The sequence below is a fragment of the Orbicella faveolata genome, unplaced genomic scaffold (assembly GCF_042242905.1).
Source record: "Orbicella faveolata isolate gen_17 unplaced genomic scaffold, um_ofav_v1 contig_34, whole genome shotgun sequence".
NCBI classification, from domain to species: domain Eukaryota; kingdom Metazoa; phylum Cnidaria; class Anthozoa; order Scleractinia; family Merulinidae; genus Orbicella; species Orbicella faveolata.
The window spans coordinates 11,530,001-11,551,580 of record NW_028301563.1 but is presented as its reverse complement, the minus strand read 5'-3'; the positions used below and the strand labels follow the sequence as shown (position 1 = coordinate 11,551,580).

General features: G+C 39.4%; 3 protein-coding genes across 4 annotated transcripts in view; 1 reads left to right on the top strand and 2 right to left on the bottom strand.

Moving 5' to 3' along the window:
* Positions 1–451: 451 nt before the first annotated feature.
* LOC110059088 (DDB1- and CUL4-associated factor 13-like) lies at positions 452–10,462 on the bottom strand. The gene is made up of 10 exons (XM_020765771.2): positions 10,080–10,462; positions 8,685–8,792; positions 7,103–7,201; positions 6,446–6,601; positions 4,897–5,222; positions 4,710–4,808; positions 3,775–3,811; positions 3,601–3,689; positions 2,397–2,471; positions 452–1,278 (listed from the first exon to the last, which is right to left on the bottom strand). Exons 1-10 carry the CDS (start codon positions 10,347–10,349, stop codon positions 1,191–1,193), a joined length of 1,347 nt encoding a protein of 448 aa, XP_020621430.2. The 5' UTR covers positions 10,350–10,462; the 3' UTR covers positions 452–1,190.
* A 40-nt stretch (positions 10,463–10,502) lies between these two features.
* Positions 10,503–15,439, top strand: LOC110059089 (uncharacterized). Its single transcript, XM_020765772.2, has 7 exons — positions 10,503–10,632; positions 10,785–10,943; positions 11,988–12,070; positions 13,022–13,093; positions 13,760–13,817; positions 14,063–14,185; positions 15,003–15,439. Exons 1-7 carry the CDS (start codon positions 10,630–10,632, stop codon positions 15,066–15,068), a joined length of 564 nt encoding a protein of 187 aa, XP_020621431.2. The 5' UTR covers positions 10,503–10,629; the 3' UTR covers positions 15,069–15,439.
* The window catches only part of LOC110059082 (uncharacterized), a 27,065-nt gene continuing 20,697 nt past the window's right edge, over positions 15,213–21,580 (bottom strand). For both annotated transcript variants that reach the window (XM_089270786.1, XM_089270787.1), the window contains 2 exons: positions 17,594–17,653; positions 15,213–16,671 (listed from right to left, as the gene is read on the bottom strand). In XM_089270786.1, coding sequence (XP_089126912.1) covers positions 15,967–16,671; positions 17,594–17,653 — 765 coding nt within the window. In that variant the 3' untranslated portion in view covers positions 15,213–15,966. The remainder of the gene's footprint in view (positions 16,672–17,593; positions 17,654–21,580) is intronic.

Sequence of the window (21,580 nt, the reverse complement as noted above, 5' to 3'; positions counted from 1 at the left end):
AAGTTGCTACAGCATTCAAACAGGGTTGAAATCCACGGATTTTACAACAACGATGACACAACCGTCGCTTGGCGAATCGAAAGCAATGCTATTTCGGTATGAGATAATTTTGTTTCCATCCGGCATCAAGTTCGAAAGTTGTCAAATGGAAGGGTGGAGGGGTGGGGTGGGGGAGGGGCGCCGAACAAACTTCAACGTTCAAATTATGATTAATTTAAAACCCGCCGCTTTTTCAATTGCGCCTGCTGCAGGCTAATGGCTTTATTCATTCAAACCGAAAACAAAAAGCGACTTGAAAATTTAAGAAATCGAACTCCTCATAAATTATTACAGACAGCACTTTTTGTTCATACATATATTATTTCTCCTACGCACGGCTTCGTTCGCTAAATGTGTTTACTAATAAATTTTTCACTTATTAGTAAAGTTAGCAGTAATTTGTAAATCAAGGTTTGAATAGTCTCAAAAAAAAATTATTTTATTCATTTCCGATATCTTTGACAAATAGAGCTGAATAAATGTTCACAGAAGACATATTAAAAATATGATTTAAATATTGCATGCATATTTAAAAAAAACAATGTTTGTAAACACTTTTCCAAAGGTGCCCGATGTCTGTAAACCACATTTTCGCTGAAAGGAACAGACGCCAATCTATCTGACGCAAAAAGGCTTGGATAAGTTACGCTAAAACAATATCAAGCATTAATATAGAGCAGTGTTTGACAACTTGCGGAAGAGAGCATTCTAAGTGAATGACATGAAAAAAAATCAAGATTATTTGAAAGTCCTTTCAAAATGCGGAATGATAGTCTGTCTGTTTTGGTCATATCCTGTCTAATCCGAGAGATATTCAAGTTTTTTGTGTTATGCAAATTAGCTGACAATCATTGTCTTAAGGTGCAGGCAGGATGGGAACAGATCATAAAATAGAACAAGAGAAATCCTTGAAAACACCGGAGGAAGGTATATGAAAATAAGTACAGAGACCTAGCACAGGATTCCCAAGCGTAGCACAGCCAAACCAAGCTAGACACACCAAACTTAGCGCAAACACACAAGCTCAGCACAGACGCACCAAGCTAGACTTAGCAACCTCTTGGGCGAAAACCGGCGCAGCTCAGTCAACTCTTGAACGTGGGTTGTGTCTGGCATTAAGCATGAGCGCGTGCTTTCTCGTTCGTTTTGTTTTATTCCACAACAGCAATGGCATGTTTCTTTCTCTCCGCCACATGTGGCACGCTTCCAGGTTTGCTGTGTTGTCGTTGGTTCTCTTCCCTGGAAAAGAAAATCACAAATTTACATCTACCACGGTCAATATAAATGCGAACCGCTTTTCTTCTGTGTAACAGTCTTATCTTAATACGCGCGCTATGATTAGTCAATTTAGCGGGCCGCACAGTAGATTACGGCCCGCCAAAATTCAAAGCTGTTTTTGTTGGTTGCCAGTGTTTCGTGATTTGTCGCCCAGTGTTCTTTTATAGCAAGCAAAAGTTTAAATCTTTCTTTTACTTTAAACTGTGCATTAAAACGTGCTAACGACTTAACTACGATTTCAAATTGACTCGGTTTGTTTTTGACGTGCGTCAGAAATTTGATGCCGTTCCGCGTGAATATAAATCGTTTCCGAACCCGTCAGACACAGAGTAGAGATATAATAAATATCTTACTAACCTCGTCTTCTCGACCCGTACTGTAAATTAAGGATCCTCGTTTTCTTTCCCCTTTGATTTATGGCCCGCGCGCTTCGCGCATGGGCCATAAGTCGACGGGGAAAAACCTTTCAATACAGACTTCGACGCTCGGTTAGTAAGAGGTATATCTTTCCATTATTTTATTCGTAGCTGCTTGGGGCATTCGCCACTTTGATGACATTTGACCCAGTTCTCTTCTCATGTCTAACTGGCAATTTCGTGAAAAATTTCAGAAGTGTATCAGCTCTCGTATTGAAGCTCGTAATTCTATTTGTCGTCATAGTGTAGCAGCTGTTATTGTTTTGGGGCTAGGAGCATTCTTTCTGTTGTTTGTTCTATTGTTCTATCGAAGGGTACCAAGCCATTCATGTGAGGCTTTGCGAGAGCTGCTAACTGACACGAAAGTTTGGGATGTAAATGAAAATCTTCCCAACAACTTCGGCAATGCTCCAGTCAATTTGTCAATCCCGAACCATGCATCATCTTTTGAAACCATATAGTGTTCAGATCATCTTCGGACTCCGAGCTCATGGAAATTCAGATCCCGATGATACCCTACAACTTGCTCTACCACCAATTTCGCTCTCTACCTTTTCTCATGCCTTCATTTCCGCATTTTTCTTGACTTAAACCCTCAAGCTTTCATGTTAAAATAAAATACGCCATATAATCTACATCGCAAAGGTTTTCATTAATACATACTTTCTCTTTATTGACGCCAGTATAATCTTTTTCTCCTTGGCTGCCTTGAACACGGCTTTAGGAACATGACGATGTCTAAAACATTCAAACAAGAGTGATAAAATAAGGGAGAGTAAAAGAAAGAGAACATCAACATAAGTACATTCAAGAAGATTAACTCACGCGCGTGTTGCGAATTCCACGCGAGAATACGCACGAGTCGCGTGAACATTTCGCGTGAACATTTCGCGTGAACATAATAGTCGACGAGAGTTCCGACTTCTGCTCTCGTTAAGGTTTGGTGACAAACTCTCGTGAATTGTCCTCGACTGCCGTGCGCTACAATCGCATCCGAACCTGCTCAAGTATTCGCGAAAGAAAACCAGAGTTTTCGCTCGTTTGACACACTGATGATGTTAAAAGGTTTTGCACACTACCGATAACCAAGTTGTGCGCTCGTTGATGAAGCCGTCGATAGTTGAAGAACACTCACATCCAAATTCCAACCCTCAAAGCATTGATCGATTTTCGATCACCTCCGATCCCCATTCTATCTGATTCACTGAACAATTACAATTGCGTAGAAATATTAAAAGTGTACTGTAGAAAAGACATGAAATCGGAAAAAAAAAATCCGAGTCCAGATGGGATTTGAACCCACGACCCTCCGTGATCTAGTCGGACGCTCTAACCACTGGGCTACTGGAGACTCTATGGTGAGCAAGGGTGAATTGTGGGTCTTGGACGGAACCGCACCGCGCGGTCACACAAATAATGACTTGGCACATATAAACTCATAACTACATCGCGCAGTCACACTGAGGCATATCAAAGATGCAACCAACCACCCCCCAAAGTGAGTATTACAAGAAATATTTAAAAAAGTCTTGCGACTCTATAAAAGCAAGGAGCAAACTGCGCGAGAGAAAACGGCCGCGCAAAATCCTAACACCCCCCCTCCCCCGCCACATGCGCGCGCCACATTTCGCGCGGCCATATTTCTCCCATGCTTTTTTCCTCGCGTCACGCTCGAAAAACTAAGCCAAAGAGACCCCTCGTAATCTAGCAGATGGTCAGCATGGGGCTACATTTAAACTTCAGCTTCTCCGCTTATCGGACAAAGCAGCTGCGATTTCAGTGCGATTCTCCACTGCACTATATCGGAGATTTTAGAGAATAGACACGTAAAGGCAAGGTTCTATATTGGAATAAGGAGGTTTTCTACCTTTTTATTCTTTTTAACTGCGGGTGATGCTGAAATCTTTCCTTTAATTTAGCACTGTAGCTGAATGCTGCTCTTTCTCGTGGAGCAAGCTGAAAAAATAAAAAGATCTAAGTATCCAGCCAAATTTCCTAAAAAAATAACATAAAGTTCGAAAATTACGACCAAAATTCTTACCGCTCCCAACTTCTGTGAAGAATTCGCTTTCCAAATCCTGGAATCAATTTAAAAAATCAATTGGAAGTTTGTACAGGAAATGCAACAGGCTAAAATGAAAGTAAACGATTGTTCCAACATGAAAGTTACCGTAAAACCATCTAAAGCAAACTACACAATGTGATAACTTTTAGACAACGTCTTTTCACTCTCAAAACGCATCAAATGTGTTTCGTCCACACTACGCCGGAGGAATTCAAAAACGCAACGATTACCGGCCATTTTGGATTTGTGTTTGAGGAAAACTTAGACAGGATTATCGTGACTTCGGCGTTTTCGAAAAGCTCCGTTTTCGAAATGTTTTCCGTCTACACTAAAACGCGAAGCTCCAAATTCCTCCGGTTTGAAGAGCGTTTTCGAAAAGCTCCGTTTTCGGTGGACAATTTCTGCGGATAAATGTGGACGGTAGGCCTAACCGTAGAAATAAAGCGGCATTTTCAAATTTTCTTAGGCGTAGTGTTAACGGGGCATCAGTCATTTTACAGAATCAGAAACTTCGTAGCTACTTCAAAGAGGATTTGTAAAGCCGCTAGTTTCCTAGACTGTTATGCAAGGGAATGCCTTCTTGAGCACTTAACGGAGGTTAATCAAGGCATCAGTTTTGAGTTATTTTGGCCGCGTACAAAATTACCTTTAAATGAAAGGAAACCTGAAAATATTAGTTTACTGAGATAGGAAAACACCAAAGGAATTAAAATTATACAATAAAGGAACAAGGATGGTTAAGGATGGACAAGATTGACACGGATTACAAACGACGAACTTGAAAATTTTAGGCTGCACTTTTCAAGTTTCGGAAACCGTGACGTCGCTCCTTCAACATTAGTAAGTACACCAGAACAACTTTTCCTGAGATAATCCTGCAGTGTAGACTCTGGAAATGTATCAGAATTTACCTGATATTCGTTTCATCGCTACCAGAGAGAACATAGGTTGAATCAGCGCTGAACCGCACGCAAAACACGCGCTGCATTCGACGAGTGTGGTACACTTCCCTGTCAAAGTAAATCAAAGCGGTTGGCGTCAAAATCGAAACTAAAACAAATGGACTCTTCTTCACCCGCGCTTTGAAACACACCTCACCTGCTTCGTCCAGAATCCCGCTCAAAAATCCTAATAGTTTTGTCGAAACTCCCCGTCACAAACTCCTGACCGGTGGGAGAGTAATCCACGTCAAGTACGGCCGACACGTGATCCATGTGCACGTTGATTGGCTGGTTAAACCGACGTATGTCATAGGTGTACAGATTCGAATCCTCATTGGCTGCGGTGAAGACGAAAGCTTCGAGTGGGTTCCAGGCTACCGTGTTGCTTCTCATCGCCATAACAACCTTGCGTAGTGGAGTGGAACCGCGCATGTCATACAGGATAATGCTACGGTCGGACGCTGTGCTGGCGAGAAGATGGCTCTAGGTATGAAATGACACTGGGTTTAAACAAACATACCGCCTTGTCGCAGATCACGTGGTCACGCCTGTTTGAGGATTCTACGTTGATCTAGTTTGTTACCAGATCAAGGGTTGAGTTTCAAGAAAAAATAATCGCACTGTATTTGCAGGCAATTGAAACGTTTAGTTCAGTTAGTCAATAAAGAAATTATCCAACATTTTAAGTGGTGAAGTGGCCTTTATATTCAAAACTTCCACTGGAATATTATTTTGATCCCGTAAAGACGGAACGTTGGAGGTTAATAAGTTGCTTATTATACGGCTTTTTGCCTTTTGCTTTGCGTTTTGTTTTGTGGGCATTACGGAAGAATAATGCCCTACAATTAGCCAATCACAGCACATGTTATATCGGCTACAAGAACAAGCCATACAATAATAGCTTCTTACTAACCAAGCCCAGGGGTTATACTGGAAAATAATGGCCCCAGGCCATGGCAGTGCTGGCTGAGCGCAGCGAGGTCCATACAATATTGCCCAGTACGGCTCGAGCTAGATTAGTAGGTACAGTTGAACCCCTATTAAACAGCCACCCTCAGGAAAATGGATAGTGGCCACTTAAAGGGGCCTGGCCGCTTAGTAGAGGTAAAAACAATAGAAAAGCAATCATTGGGAGTTTGATTACAGGCCGCCTAAAAGGGGTGGTCATTTAATAGGTGGCTGCTTAATAGGGGTTCGACTGTAGTTTATTATCAGGCACTCGGGAACTGCATTTGCTGCCTTTTGAAAACATAAAATAAACACAGCTTATGACCATTTTCATGGAAACAGACTGCATGGCAAAATCTAGACAAGCAAAGAACCAATCAGAATGCTCAAATTTACCGCAAGACTCCCTTGCCATATAATAATAAGTATTAGTATAAATCCACCAGCATTCCATCACAAATGCCGTTCCCTGATTGGCTATGTTACTCACTGTCTATTCTGTTGTAAATAGTGAGTAGAGTAGAAGTGCACGCTTGTTGTCAACATAACGGTCATTTCTTTGTGCTTTTTAAATATCTGTGAAGAGAACTTATATTAAATTTTGAATGACTAGTAGATTTATACTAAAACAACTGGATTATTTGCTCTCAACTTTTATGTTGCACCTTTTTCAACCATCACATGACAGAAATCTCAAGCTCATAATCTAATTGTTTAATATTACTGTGGAATGTAAAAGATTAAGCAGTCATACATACCTCTATGGGATTGAACTTGACGCTGTGTATAGTGTCCACGCCCCATGTGAAACTCCGTACAGGTTCAGCTCTATTCTCATCCCAGATGTCAACTTGGTCTCCACATGTTGCAAACACGGCTTTCTTCCAGTGATGATCAATGCCATGGTAGAGATTCTACAACGAAAAATGACTGTGATATCAATAGGATTGATGTGAAACTAAAGATTTTAATCCTTTATTAGAAAATTGGCTGATGCTTCACATAATTTTTGCAAACTTTGGAACTAAACAAAACACTTGTCGCTGATCTCCATTCTTAGAATGTTTTAAGCACTGCCAAAAGTGTCATCTTGGTAAAAAGTGTATTACCCGTGCAAAAAGACATTAATGAAAATGTGAGGGTCACCAAGCTTGTTTTCAAGTTTAAATAGTTATCATTTGAAATTCACTAAAAAATGAAAGCGCTTTTACTAGGGTATGCAATCATCATTGCAACAATGCATGTACAGGGGGTATACTGCTGTTTAATGTGTACATGACTTTGTAACCTAACTTCATTCCTGAAGAATCCCAAATTGAGGAATTTGTTTCCACTGTTAAATGTTGCCTACAGTGGGACTGTGACAACTGCACATAAACATGAACAGAAGAAAACTAGCATTTGCTTCACAATACCTTGCCAATAATTGTGTTGATTGGAGCTTGTGAAGTCTCAAAATTGATATCAAAACTCTGAGCCATGTTCCACTGTTTTATAACTTTATCATCACCAACCTGAGGTAGAATAACACAACGATGTAACTTGGTGACAAAAGAAATTAATATACTGTGAATCCTCAAATTAGCATCTCCCCTCAAATAAGCACCCCCTTGGAATAAACATCCCTGTCTTATGGAAGAGTACTGAGACAACAAAGGATGTACAGTTTTGGTCATGTTTGATCACAAGCAAGTCATTTTTGACTCATTCAAGCAATGCACATTGACTGTTGCAACGGGTGGTAGACTGTAAAGATCTGCTGATTCATTGCTAAAGCCCATCCGACTTTGTCAAGCCTACTTGTCGTCCCTCCTACAACAATACCACCTGCAACAGCCTACGCTCATCCTCTAAACTTCTTTTCACTGTCCCTACTGTGAACTCTGCGACATACAGTGAACGTGCCTTTTCTTTCTCTGCACCTACATTATGGAACAGTCTACCGGATTCTGTTAAAAATACAACATCTCTTTCGTCTTTTAAATCTGCCCTCAAAACATTCCTGTTTCAGAAATCTTACTTTTGATTTATTTTATTTTATGAGGAACTGTATTTTAATTAATTATTTCACTTATTTTATTTATTACTGTTATTAGAAATACTTTATAGGATTTAACTAATTTATTTTTTATAGTAATGTAAGCGCATTGAGTTTTTTTAAATGTGCCGAAAAAACTTATTATTATTATTATTATTGTTATATTTTGTAAAGCTTAGCTCTAGTTTTTGTCACAATAAACACTCCTCTTTTTTATACTGAATTATTATCATTATTATTATTATTATTATTATTATTATTATTATTATTATTAGACCAGCTAAAGGGGGTTATATTACATAGTGCTTCAAGAGAGACAGGATCCCTCTGAGACTTATGAGGAACTGACCCATACATACATTGCAAAAAACCTGAACATATCTGACCATCATTTGGTAAAAACTTAGTATGTGCCCCCCTCCTCCCCCCCTCCCTCTATTAAGCGCCTCTTTCAAATAAGCACCCCCTTGTCTTCACTTCAATTTGAAATAAGCGCCCTGCGCACTAATTCGAGGATTTACGGTAGTCCTTAGTGGTTTGCTTAAGATAATATAAATATTAATAAGAAATAAATAAATGAAAATTATAATTGACCATACCCCAAAGGGGCTTTTCAGGGCCTAGAGAAACAAACAGTGAAACAAATGTTTAAAACAAACACAAAATCACAACAAATCACAACTGGCTTGATGCAGACAAGTTGGCTATTTCCAAAGCATAACCCAGGAGTTGAACTCAGGACCACTGAGGACAAATCCAGCTAGTGGTAAAGGTGGAGGGCTCAGAGACCTTCAGATTACAAGACCAACGCCCAAAACCTCTTGGCCACACCCAGATGAACGGGTAACATGCCATGATTTAGCCAGAAATGTCAGAGTATCTCTGCCCTAAGCCAGACAGCAACTGTGTAATGCAGGACAATGCAAACAGCCTTTATAGCGGAAACAAAAACTACTTACAGAGATGAAAGAATCTCCAGATGGATTGGCACACAAACCACGTACAAAACCAGTGTGTGCTGTTAGCGTCTTCAAGCATTCCCGCCTTGGTAAACTCCATAAGCGAATCTAAAATAAGTTCAGTATTAAGCCAGTCTTTCGTTAAAACAGGCAACTGATCTCTATCATTTTATTTTTCAGTCTAACCTTTTAACACTAGATTATAGCACTATATCCAGGATCCAATTTTTTTTGTTGTTGGCATCTTTGAAGTTTGCTTCTCAAACTCATTAATAACTTGTACTCTTTGCAAAAAGTTACACATCAGCGAAACAGGGAGATGACTAGGTGACCGATTCCGAGAACACCTTTGTGAGGAAGAGAAAGATGACAAAAACACATCTAAACTGATCGCGAAATGCTTTAATCACCCCAATCATTCTAAGCAACATATGGCAGTCTGCGGCTTTTCCCTACATTAAGGAAGCAGGGAAAGTCGCAAAACTCTAGAACAAAAATTTATTTTCAAATTGGCACTCTTAATCCTCACGGTATCAACGTATGCTTTTCATTCAACTAATTTATTCTGTTGTTTTTCATGTTACCATGCACCAACCAATAGTGTAGCTCCATCTTTCTGTATACAAACCACACACAACCCACAATTCCTTGATTCGCTCTGACAAAGGGCTAACGCTCAAAATGTCAGCTTTTGAATCTCTTTAAGGTGGCCAATTCACATCATCAACCCAGTTGATAAAACCAAACTATCTCATAAATAATTGACCATGTTTAAACAAAGGAAACAATGACTATGACAGTGCTTGGATATCTGATCTTAATTAGCATAAATTTTTATGATTTTATTTCTCCATTTTCTCTTTAGTTTTAGATATATCAAACACTAAAGACAGTGTTTGACCACATTACCAACCACCTCAAATTTTGTTAAAAATACTTCACTATGCATAATATTTTTAACTCTTTTATCGGTGTTTGGAAATGTGGTCAAACACAGTCCTTCCTGTTTCATATGCTACATCCAAGTGGTTCAAAAATTTTTTGGCTTCTTTTGAAAAGTATTCTGACAGGCCCTGTTCCAGAGATTGCCCTCCATAGAGGCAGGAGGAGAGGTGGGGGTAAAAACTTGAGTGTCTCATTGATCCTTTAAAATTTCTTGCTCGAGCCTCTGGTATCGAGGCCTTGGAGTTGTAAAGGAGGCAACCACAACACTAACGGCAGTTCTATCATCATTTTGTTATTATTTAACAGTCATTAGTGACCTCGCAACAAGTCGTCATAAAGGTTTTCTTAAAGTGGTGTTATACTGACAAGAGTCACGACAGCACGTGCCATGATCAAAGACGCTTTGCCTTGAAACTTTAATAACCACAGCTATAACATATAAACGCTTACCTCTCCATCACAAGATCCAGACAGTAACACGGATAAACTCCTAGGGTGTCTAGCAATGCAGTGTACGCCATCCGTGTGCCCGTCTAGCGAACTGACAAACGGTTTTGCGAACACGCGTTCGAGTTTCACAGCGTTAAGCGCCCTCGTGTACTCTCTCGGTGCTTCAAAAGGATGCAATGATGGGTCAAGATTACGATGAAGCTTGTGAATATCTGACCTGCTCTCTCGTATGTACTCAGCTGGGTTCCTTGAAAGGACTTTTACCTTCATTTTTAAGGCCTAAAAGTCTCAAAAAGACTTCCATAACGTCTATAAAGCCGCCGAAGCCGCCATGTTTCTTTTTGTGTCGCCCGCTCATTGATCAGCGGAAAAATAGGCCTCGTCTTGATGTTGAGATATTCTTTCAGTTTCCATGACGACTTCCCGCGCAAAATAAGAGAAGAAAAAGATGGCGGAACATGAAGCGATGTTTTGTTTGTAAAGATCTCTAGTTTTAAGCTAGTACAGTTAATTGTTTGCTTCGTGATTTACCGTTATTATGATTTGAGCAATGGTAAGTTTAAATTAACAATTCTTGAGGCTTATTTGTCGAAATATTTTAGGATTTTTGCGTTGACGAAACAAGTCGTATTCTGAAGCTTCGAAGTTGTTGACTTTGGTGTATTACTCTCACGACACTCATTCCTTACTGCGTTAATCCAACAGGACAAGTCGTCATCGAGTGTTAAACTACCTAACCTAGAGAAGAAAAGTTCGCCGGTAGGAGATGGTGACAGAGAGAGATTCCACGCAAGAAACTGGAAAGCTCTGAGCAAGAAGGAGATCCAGAAGTTGCCGCCACAGCAAAGGAGTAAATACCTTGCTGTAAGATACAGATGTTTTCGTTTTGCTTGTTAATAGTAATAGAATAGTGTTTTGTTTTGGTGATGAACAGGGGACAAAAGACGATCCACGATTTTTCACTAGTCTGTGGGGGATTTCCCAGGGAGGTACTAAAGACATCCGCAATCGATCGATTGATCTCCTCGGTCGGTACTCGATCGACATCTGATCTCAGTCGTTACTCAGACACTCAATCAACACTTGATCAACATCTCAATGGACACTCAATTGACAGTCGATAGTCGGTCTAGCATCGACCAACTCATCTGTATTACTTTTGATCAACACTCAATGCCATGTCTGCGAAAATTAGTTGATCCTCGACTCACTATCGACCGAGATGTTGGTCAAGTGTCAAACAAGGTGATGATTTAGTATTGATCAGGTGTTGATCAACGGTTGACCAAGGGTATCGATTGACACTCAAGACTCAACTTTTAGTACACATAATCTGGGATGTGTCCATCTGTGGCTTCAGTATTCAGTAAACAGACCTCTTCCTCAGTGAGCACTCAGTCATTTACCCTACATGGAAGTTGTTACCGGAAGTCTTTTGTTGGGAGCAGTCAACACCTTACTAAGAACAAGTCCATCTGTTATCTCATGTAAGACTTAACTGACCTACAATCACGGACAAAAGTCCTTGGGACACTTATGTTATTTAACGAATTATCTGTGTTTTAGTACTGAAGTTTGAAAAAAACGCTGCTATATCTTTTAAAAATGCCTTGCTGATCCCCCTCCCCACCCAACACAATGTTGAAAATCAGGTGAAATTGCAGGTACTAGTTTTCAACATTGTATGGGGGGTGGGGGGCGAGGTTAGGCAGGTGAAGTTGTATTAGCGTCTGGAGTGTGCGCAAAATCGCCAAAAGTGCAAATTTGTCCCAAGACTTTTGTCCATGATTGTAGTTAAACTTGCTCGGGATCGACACCCAATTGATAGTATAACTTTGAAATATGTTGCAATGTACATAATTCTGATAATGCTTCAAGCTTAATTTGTAAATGTATTTTTCTGTGCAGTATGAGCCTGCCCCTAAAGAATGTGGTGAAGCTATGTCTGCAGCAAGAAAAAGATTAAAAGACTTGGAAAAGTCAAGACGAAAGTAATTTTTCTGTTCTAACCTTTGCAGTTACTGTATGACAAAACCCAATCACAATACTATACAAAACATACAGACAACTACAGACATCCCAAGGGTATTCCTATGGTTTGGAGGTGGGGATGCTATGGAAAATTTGAATTACCCCTAATGGGACCAGTCTAGACATGGCTTTTGAAAGCTTTATTTGAGTCCTTGAAGACAATACTACACATTTACCAATAAGACCTAACAAGATTTAAATCACAGTAAGGTCATTGTCATTGGAAACATGTAGAGATTTTAAAGATTTCCTGCAGGATTGATCTTATCCATTAACACAATATGACAGGGTTTGCTTAATTCTTTGCATGCAACTCTTATGACTTAAAGATACCTTAATGGTTAAAAGACTTTGGCACTTCTTCCTGAACACCTCTAGTTTTAAAACCCAAACTTGTCAGTTTCCCTGCCCCTTTCAAATGGAAGTAGCCCCCTGGGCAGGAAGCAAACAGCTGGAGTTAGTTCTTGTTTGCAACATTTGTCTTACCGGTAATTTAAAGTGCCATACATGTAGTCTCTGCACGCTGTATTGTAAAACTTGTGGTGCAATAATGGACGAAACCAGCTAAAAAATTAAATTGGCCTCTTTCCACTGTAAAGTTGCTCAAAATTTCACCACACCCTTAATGATTTTCCCAACATTTTAAATTAATTTTATTAATTATTCATCAATTTAATTCTTGATTATCCATGCCCTTAAAGACCCCGGGGAAGGTTTGTAAGATCCTCAAGGATCGATCATTGTACACTGATCGATACACTGTATTTAGATCCTAATAAAGATCCTCAACGATCTGTAATATGATTCTCCAAAGAATCATCCTTATTAAGATTTTACCAGGGATGTATGCTGGAATGGTTCTTTTTTTTAACTAATTTTATCATGTATTTGTTTTTTGTTGTTTTTTTAAGACAACAGAAACCCCCACCTATTGAGGAAGTTGTTGAAAATGAAAAGCACACAAAGATAATAGGACAACTAAAGTAAGTATGGTTTTTAAATTTTCAAACTCGGATAAGACACTCTAGATTTCTGATTGGTTCACTGAATCTCGAGTATCAGCTGTTACAGGTATACCTGTGTTTGACCTGATGTGGAAAATTACAGTGGCAAGTGTTGCTTAACTTAAAGTTTTTCAGCAGGATGGGAAAGTTCAGTCAGAAAAAAATGGCCAGAAAAGTAGCTTTGGGGAGCTTTCTATCACTGGGATAGCTGAGCAATGCCATCCTGGAAACTAGAAAACATCACAGAATGTCACACTTTGTTTGATATAAAAATACAGACATAGGTTAAGCTTTTTCTCCAAGACATCAGAACATATTTCATCCCCCAAGTCACAAACTTTAAAAACCCACAAGGCCTTCACATCTCATTATCACCATTATACCTGAGTAGCCTCTACCCCTCTCCTCCCCCTGTGGAGTCTAGGGAATGGAGGGAAAGGTGTCACATAATACAATTTTCTGATAGACATCCATGATCTAGTCTCCCTTATCAAAAAAAAGAAACGAAAACACCAAGAAAAGAAAAAAAAAGCTATTTTGGGAAAAGTATAAAAAGCTCTTAATTTCATATACAACATAATGACCAGAACCTATTAATTTTGTACATGTATTGTTATTAACTTTTCTTCGTTCTTACATTTACAGAGCTGCTGAGGCAAGAAACAGAATAAGGCTCATGAGACTCCGATATCAAAACAACAGGGTAAGTTTAGCCTGTGTGCGTAAAATAGCAAGAAATTTGAACGAGCAAGGAGTTTCTCGCCTGCTAAAATTGACAGGGGGGGGAGTGGTGGGGTAGTAATTGCTTTTTGGTTCATACTGGAACACTTGCTTCAAGTAAGTTACTTTGAAAACATTTACAATGAGGGACTGAGAATACATGAAGTCACTTGCTACCTGGGAGTGGTTCTCATGAAACTGGAATCTTTTTCATTTAATATTTTTCAGAGTTCGGAAGTTACACATTTGATTTCCTGCCAGCCAACAGCACTCAAAGCTGTTCGTCTGCAAAGTTTAGTTCCTCCCAACCCTGACAAGATCTACATCAGGGATTTGTTGGTCAAAAACGAAGTAAGAATACATTTATTTTTTGTTGAAGATGCAGAATTTAGAGTAATATTGAATATGAATGAAAATATATTTTGAACTGCAGATAGAGTGTTAAGCTTAAATGATGTTCACAGTTGTGTTTGCAAAGCAAGCAATTTCAAAGAAGCCTGAAAAAGAAAATAACACTGGATTTTCTGAGACTTTCTGGCATGGTGTTTGTATTACTTTTCTTCTTCCCATTTGCCATTTTGTTCGTGTATTCGTTGGGATTCTTTTCCAATGCATTAGGGCACACTGCCGTTCTAAAGAACAAGGGTTACCCCTAAATCGCACCAGTGAAACAGTAACAAATTCTACAAACATTTAGAAACCATAATAGTTAAAATAAACACAAATGTTCTTTTGTAAATTCCTAAAAAAAAATGTTAGGTTACTGTAAATTCAGAAAGTTAAAACAAAGTGCAATTCTATTCAAAAGGGGACAAACTCTGCTAAACACATTAACATTTATCGGAGCTGTCGCGGTATTTTGAGTTATTTTGGCCACGCACAAAATTACCTTTACAATAAATTGAAACCTAAAAATAATAGTTTATTACTATAGAAAAGCACTTACGAAATATTAATAAACCATAAAGGAACAAGGATGATCAAGGATGGAGAAGATTGTCACGGGTTACAAACGACGAACTTGAGCAGTTTCTGCTAAACTTTTCAACATGCGCAAGCCGTGACGCAGTTCCTTTAAGTAGTTGACGTATTTGTTTTCAGTAGAGTGGTAAAGCCTTATACTCCTTTACTAAGTATATCTGTTTTCTTTTTTCTTCTTAATTTTTAGCGGTATCGAGTAAACAGCTTGCTGGAAGATGAAACCGGATTAGAAACTGCGCGATTACTCACGTGACCCAAAGCAGAGTCTAACTCTGATTGGCGGAAAATGAAGCTTGATCACGTGCTCTTTGCGTGTGCACGTGAACGACCTTAAAGCGAACTATAAAGACTTCCGTGCAAAACAAGAGACTCCTTTACGAAAAAGTGAAAGGATGAATTTGGTGTTGTGGTATTTTATTTCGTCCTCTCCCTCACTCACTACTTACTTAACCTGATGTCTTTTAAGTATGTAATATACATCAAGGATGTAAACTCTTTTTTATAGAAAACACATTCTTTAACTACTGTACGGTTCATACAATGTCAATATTTTTTTTTCTGGTGTACATAAACCCGTAACAACGTTCATTTACCTTATCAATAAATATATATGGGTTTTAACAAGACTGATTTAACTCTCTGTACAATATTTCTTTAAAAAATTATCCTTATTGAAAAATATAGTCTTCTTACACGAAATTTAATAGGGAGAAGTTACTCTTTTCAAAATTGTTCCTTCTGTGAGTCCAGTAACTATAAATGTCTTCCATTTCTTCTTGAGAAACACGAAAGGCAGTTAAACTAAGAACTCATTCACATGAACTTACAATGAACTTTCCTTTCATATGCTCTTTGGGGAACTTATGCAAGATTACTTGCTGAACAACACAGCTGAAGTAAACAGCTAAGAGTGAATAAAGCATTGTGACTTGTGCTTTTACGTCCTTCTGTTACCAAGCAAGTTACCAAGTCATTCACAGAATGGACTTTAGCACAGTTCCCTCTACAATGGGCTCTTGTCTCCGTTGTTTACAGTCAGAGCGTTCGAATCTTGTACGCAGCGCTCATTTCTCGACCGGTGGTGAAGGGTTCATAGAAAATGATTACCCGATACCGTCGCCGTGGCTTCAGGGATTGGTCCAAGTTGTTCGTCATCTTTTGCGGTTAACACGCGGTGTTGAGACGTGCGAGTACGACGGAATTGGCGCCGAAGGTTCAAACAGCGGCCTCTCATTTCTCGGTCTGTGACCAGCGCTTTGTGTTTTCACCTCTTCGTTATCTTCACTCCTGACCAACATGCAATGTTCACTACGCGATCTGGCAAAATTCCTGCTTCTTCGTTCAAGAACGTTTCTATCGAATTGACCAGTCATCCCTCTCCTTAGAATGTTTTTGGCGGGCTCTTCCCCAGAATCGTTACCATAGTGACGCCCGAGTGTTACATTCGGGAATGCAACGTGTTCGTTGGTCAAGTCGATAGCATAAGCAGGTGTAACCTGTCCTTTCCTTGGTTTGCTCTTGACCTCTTCGAACGTTTGAAGCGGGTGTTGTCTGGCGCGTTCTAGAACGTCTTGAGTACGAGCTCGTTGCGGTTTTCTCCCAGGTATACGGACGGTGAAGCCGTACCCGTCCCCCGTTAGGTAATCGAACTTAAACGAGTCCAGCTCTACAAGGTGTTTGGGGGAACTGGTCGGGAGGGTACTGCGCGGTTGAAAGGGGTGGCTCCCCAAGTTTGGATGGTTATTGGCGCCGAACATGTAATAGGCAACTCGTCTTTGAGCGGTGATGAAATTGAGCTCTGTGTCATCCGTCACGGCAAGGACTGGTGCTGAGTCTTGCGGCTCCTCAGCAGCATACTGCAAAACAAAAAGATACGATAATGTCAACTCAACAGGGGAAGGGTAGTGGACAAAAATGTCGACGGTCTCTATCTTGAGTGTCATGTTAACACGATACAACTGCTCACGGAACGAGTAAAAATTGCTATGTTTCATAAAATGCTTTCTAAATCATAAAATTCCTGCCCTTTGGGGAATGAGTTTTTTTTCTCTTTCAGAAATTTTCTATTGTTCGGAAACACGAAAAAAATGCAACGACTCCAAGATGTAGAAATTGGGGGACTGCTCGCATCTAGGGAAAGGAGTAAGGGAATGATGCTGTTTGAAGACTGTTGCGCATACGTTCCGCGATGTTCAAAACAGCACGACGTATTCTCGTCCCAAGCGATCCTCTTAGTGAGCCCTCTGAGCGGGTCCAACACTAGAAGTCCGCCATTCTCGGACTTTCCGTGGAATCTGACGAATCTGTATAGCTGAGAATACGAGTACTCTGTGCATGCTCAGAAAATCGAGTCTGAACAAAGGTCGCAATTCTTGGCGCTTACCAAAAGGTTCGCATCCTCTGGGGACAAGAATGAACACGACCTGGATAGCTCTCTACAGACACCAGGTTCCATAGCTGTTATTGCAGTTGAATCTGCGATAATGGGCGAAAAGGCCAATACAAGGCAGAATGGACCCTTTCGCTTCGTTTGTATGTCAAACCGCTGATAACTTCAATAGCAGCTATTGAGCGGCCAGAGCAAACTTGAATATTCTAATTTTATCGTGGGAATAACACGGAGGAATACCACAAACCAAAAAGTAACCTCTGAACAAGTCGAAAACCAGCAGCAAACAAAACTCAACTACACAGTAGTTAACTGTCATTTTGCTATCTAACAATCCAGACAGGACTTTTGCAATTTGTACTTTTTAGTCAGCATTTTCGTTGGCTTACCTTCACGAGAAAATCTCTTCTCTCCGATTCCTGCGTGCTACTCTGCTGCAATTCCTCTTTCTAAATAAGGAAACAAAAAGCACCAACTTTTGATGTTGTAGTTTCCTTGTTTCGGTTTGTTCTTTGTTAGCTTCCATATCGCTATGATCACTGCCATAGTTGCGTTCGCTGCAGAAAAAATTGAGCGATCCTACTGTATACTATGTAAAAAAAAAACCCGTTGGTGACTGTATTGACGGGGTTCCACTGTACTATATAAAAAATCCTAACATAATCTAGAGTAACCACGTGTCCAATCAAAACAAACCTTACTAACCCAATGAACCAATCAGAATTCAAAGAAATACACAATTGGTGCCAAGCGCGCGAAAATGTAACGCGCGTGTCTTCGGTTTTCTCCGATTCGCTGAATAAACAAAACCTTTGCTCTACCGTCACGCTACTACTTTCCAAAATCAGAGCGGCACTGACAATCACTTTCCAGAGTCAGGCAAAACAAGTTCATCATCCAAACAACAAACATTGCCAAACATAAAGTGCAAGACGCGGTGACGAAATGCGCCTAATTTTTCATTTTGGCAACCTTAGGCCGCATGGACTAAACGTCGATTTCATTTTTGAATTATTTTTTTGTAAAAAAAATACCTCTTAGTCGGTGCGTCGGGTATGTTATGTACGGGTCAATGGGTGAGTGAGTGAGTGAGTGAGTGAGAGATGTATGTATGTCACACCAATCAGATTGGATCTACTATGAACAGCCAATCAAATTCCTTGTTGTAAAGGTAAATGGTGCGTGAGAAACACAAGGTATGTATAAACACAAGGACTTTGGTAATTGAAAAATAAAGAGAGACGTGTATGTTGCCGTTTCTTGATTTTTAGTCCGGTTTGGAGGGGAGTGTGACAGTTACATACGTACATTGGGTTGTTTTAGAGTGCATAATTTTCAGTGTAATGGTGGCTAGTTATGAAACATAGGCACGCAAGGCGTGCAAGAGTTATTTTTTTGTGAGCTATAAGTCTCGGAGCATTCATGAAACTGTTTACAGTAATGATCTGATTGATTTGACAAGTTTTTTTGTTTGCGATGTAGAGCAAGAAAGAAACTGGGAGTTTATGATGTACATACGATGTTACATCGGTAATGGTAAGATAACTAAATAGTAAGCCATAAAATGTTTGACTGAACGAACTACAGTAATCTGACACGTCTACAGATTAATGTAGATACCATCTTATAAGATGGTATCTACATTAATCTGGAGACGTGTCAGATTACTATTTCCTAACAGGCAATTTTATTCGTTCTTTGATACAACCCACACTGTGATTGGTCTGACACGCGCACATGCATAACTCCCTCACTCACCGATCACGTAGCCCTTCCCCCCGGGGGGGGGGGGAGGGACTCCCTTATATGGGCTATATAGGTCTGTGCGGCTCCGAAGGGTACGGTTTTTCAGCCGTTTTGGTCATAAATAGGATATCGATTTTAGCTGATTTTGGCCATTTTCGTCATAAATAGGGTACGGTGTTTGCACTCTAGCCTTGATATGGGTATGCTTTAAGAAGAAGCCACTTTTTCATCATTATCGAAAAGAAAATCAACAAAAGCCCTTCACAAATTTATATGTTAACGGTAATTTAACTTTGGTTTGAACTAGGCAGCTAATTATAACGCAGGTCTGAAACAGGGTTTTGATTTGAGGGTCAGGTCGTAAATAGGGTTTCGAATTTTTGGTCAGGTCATAAATAGGGTAAGGAATATCGCAGATTTTGGTCATAAATAGGGTAAGGGTTTCGGGAAGCGGGCCGCACACCCCTAACCAATTTTACTGGGAGTAACCCCTCGGGAGCCCTTACAGCCCCCAAGAGGAATTTTTGCTCAAAAATACTCAAGTTAAGAGAAGTTTTCGCATTTTATACGAGTCGTAAGTTTACCCTTTTTACGCAACATAACGCAACAACACTACTTCACCGAAAATTGAAAGAAAGAGAAAAAACCCTCTCTGACACGTTGAAAGTCTGATTTAATTCAATTGCACTTTAACTTGGTGCCACACAGTCTTCAAAGAACATTTGAACAGTTTTCATACTTTTTACCTTTAAAAATATCGGACAGAAAAGAATGTCATAAAATGCCCATCAATTAAAAATATTAAACTGCTACTGCAGAGACGTAAAAACACTCTAGAAATGAAAGCTTCTTTTTTGTTTAATATTCTGGGAACAATAGCCGATAACTTGTACGCTCTAATTGAATTTACTCCCGTATGAAAAACAAAAGTGTCGAGTTACCATTTGTAACTAAAAATAGCAAACATCTCGTGGGAACAAGTGGTGACGATTCGTCAGCTCTAATTGAATTTACTACCTTGTGAAAAACAAGAGTGTCAAATTACCCATTGTAACTAAAAAAAAATATCTCGTTATATTTGCATGCAATAAGAACAAAACAATCGTTACCTACACTTACAATTGTAAACGTTAGAACTGCTTCAAATCTAAATAGTCTCGTCTCCTCTAAAACATGTTCTAAAAACTAGAACCGACGATTCATGACCTCTAATTGAATTAACTCCTTGTGAAAAACTAAAGTATCAAGTTACCCTTTGTAATTAAAAATAAAAATATCTCGTGCCATTTGCCTACTACTCATGAACTGCTTCAAAACTCAAGACTCATCTCGTTCATAACTAGCCACCATTACACTGAAAATCATGCACTCTAAAACAACCCAATCAATGTACGTATGTAACTGTCACACCCCCCTCCAAACCGGACTAAAAATCACAAACCGGCAACATACACGTCACTCTTTATTTTTCAATTGCCAAAGTCCTTGTGTTTATACATACCTTGTGTTTCTCACGTACTGTTTACCTTTACAACAAGAAATTTGATTGGCTGTTCATAGTAGATCCAATCTGATTGGTGTGACATACATACATCTCTCACTCACTCACTCACTCACTCACTCACTCACTCACTCACCCATTGACCCGTCCATAACATACCCGACGCGCCGACTAAGAGGTATTTTTTTTACAAAAAAAATAACTCAACGAGATGAGTCTTGAGTTTTTAAGCAGTTCATGAGTAGTAGGCAAATGGCACGAGATAATTTTATTTTTAATTACAAAGGGTAACTCGATACTTTTGTTTTTCACAAGGAGTTAATTCAATTAGAGGTCACGAATCGTCGGTTCTAGTTCTTAGGACATGTTTTAGAGGAGACGAGACTATTTAGATTTGAAGCAGTTCTAACGTTTACAATAGTAAGTGCAGGTAACGATTGTTTTACTCTTATTGCATGCAAATATAACGAGATATTTTTATTTTTTAGTTACAATGGGTAATTTGACACTCTTGTTTTTCACAAGGTAGAAAATTCAATTAGAGCTGACGAATCGTCGCCACTTGTTCCTACGAGATGTTTGCTTTTTTTAGTTTCAAATGGTAACTCGACACTTTTGTTTTTCATATGGGAGTAAATTCAATTAGAGCTGACAAACAAAAAAGAAGATTTCATTTCTAGAGTGCTTTTACGTCTCTGCAGTAGCAGTTTAATATTTTTATTTGATGGGCATTTTATGACATTCTTTTCAGTCCGATATTTTTAAAGGTAAAAAGTATGAAAACTGTTCAAATGTTCTTTGAAGACTGTGTGGCACCAAGTTAAAGTGCAATTGAATTAAATCAGACTTTCAACGTGTCAGAGAGGTTTTTTCTCTTTCTTTAAATTTTCGGTGAAGTAGTGTTGTTGCGTTGTGTTGTGTAAAAAGGGTAAACTTACTACTCGTATAAAATGCGAAAAGTTCTCTTAACTTGAGTATTTTTGAGCAAAAATTCCTCTTGGGGGCTGGAAGGGCTCCCGAGGGCGTACTCCCAGAAAAATTGGTTAGGGGTGTGCGGCCCGCTTCCCAAAACCCTCACCGTATTTATGACCAAAATCTGCGATATTCCTTACCCTATTTATGACCTGAC

What these genes read in the sequence shown, in the direction of transcription:
- LOC110059088 (XM_020765771.2), bottom strand. Translation starts at nt 10,349, where the DNA reads ATGAAGGTAAAAGTCCTTTCAAGGAACCCAGCTGAGTACATACGAGAG. An exon ending in CTTCACAGAAGTTGGGAGCG is followed by an intron (nt 3,690 to 3,774) that starts GTAAGAATTTTG and finishes TTATTTTTTCAG; the next exon opens with CTTGCTCCACGAGAAAGAGC. An exon ending in CTGGCGTCAATAAAGAGAAA is followed by an intron (nt 1,279 to 2,396) that starts GTATGTATTAAT and finishes TTTCTTTTCCAG; the next exon opens with GGAAGAGAACCAACGACAAC.
- LOC110059089 (XM_020765772.2), top strand. An exon ending in AAAGGAGTAAATACCTTGCT is followed by an intron (nt 10,944 to 11,987) that starts GTAAGATACAGA and finishes TTTTCTGTGCAG; the next exon opens with TATGAGCCTGCCCCTAAAGA. An exon ending in TTGGAAAAGTCAAGACGAAA is followed by an intron (nt 12,071 to 13,021) that starts GTAATTTTTCTG and finishes TGTTTTTTTAAG; the next exon opens with ACAACAGAAACCCCCACCTA.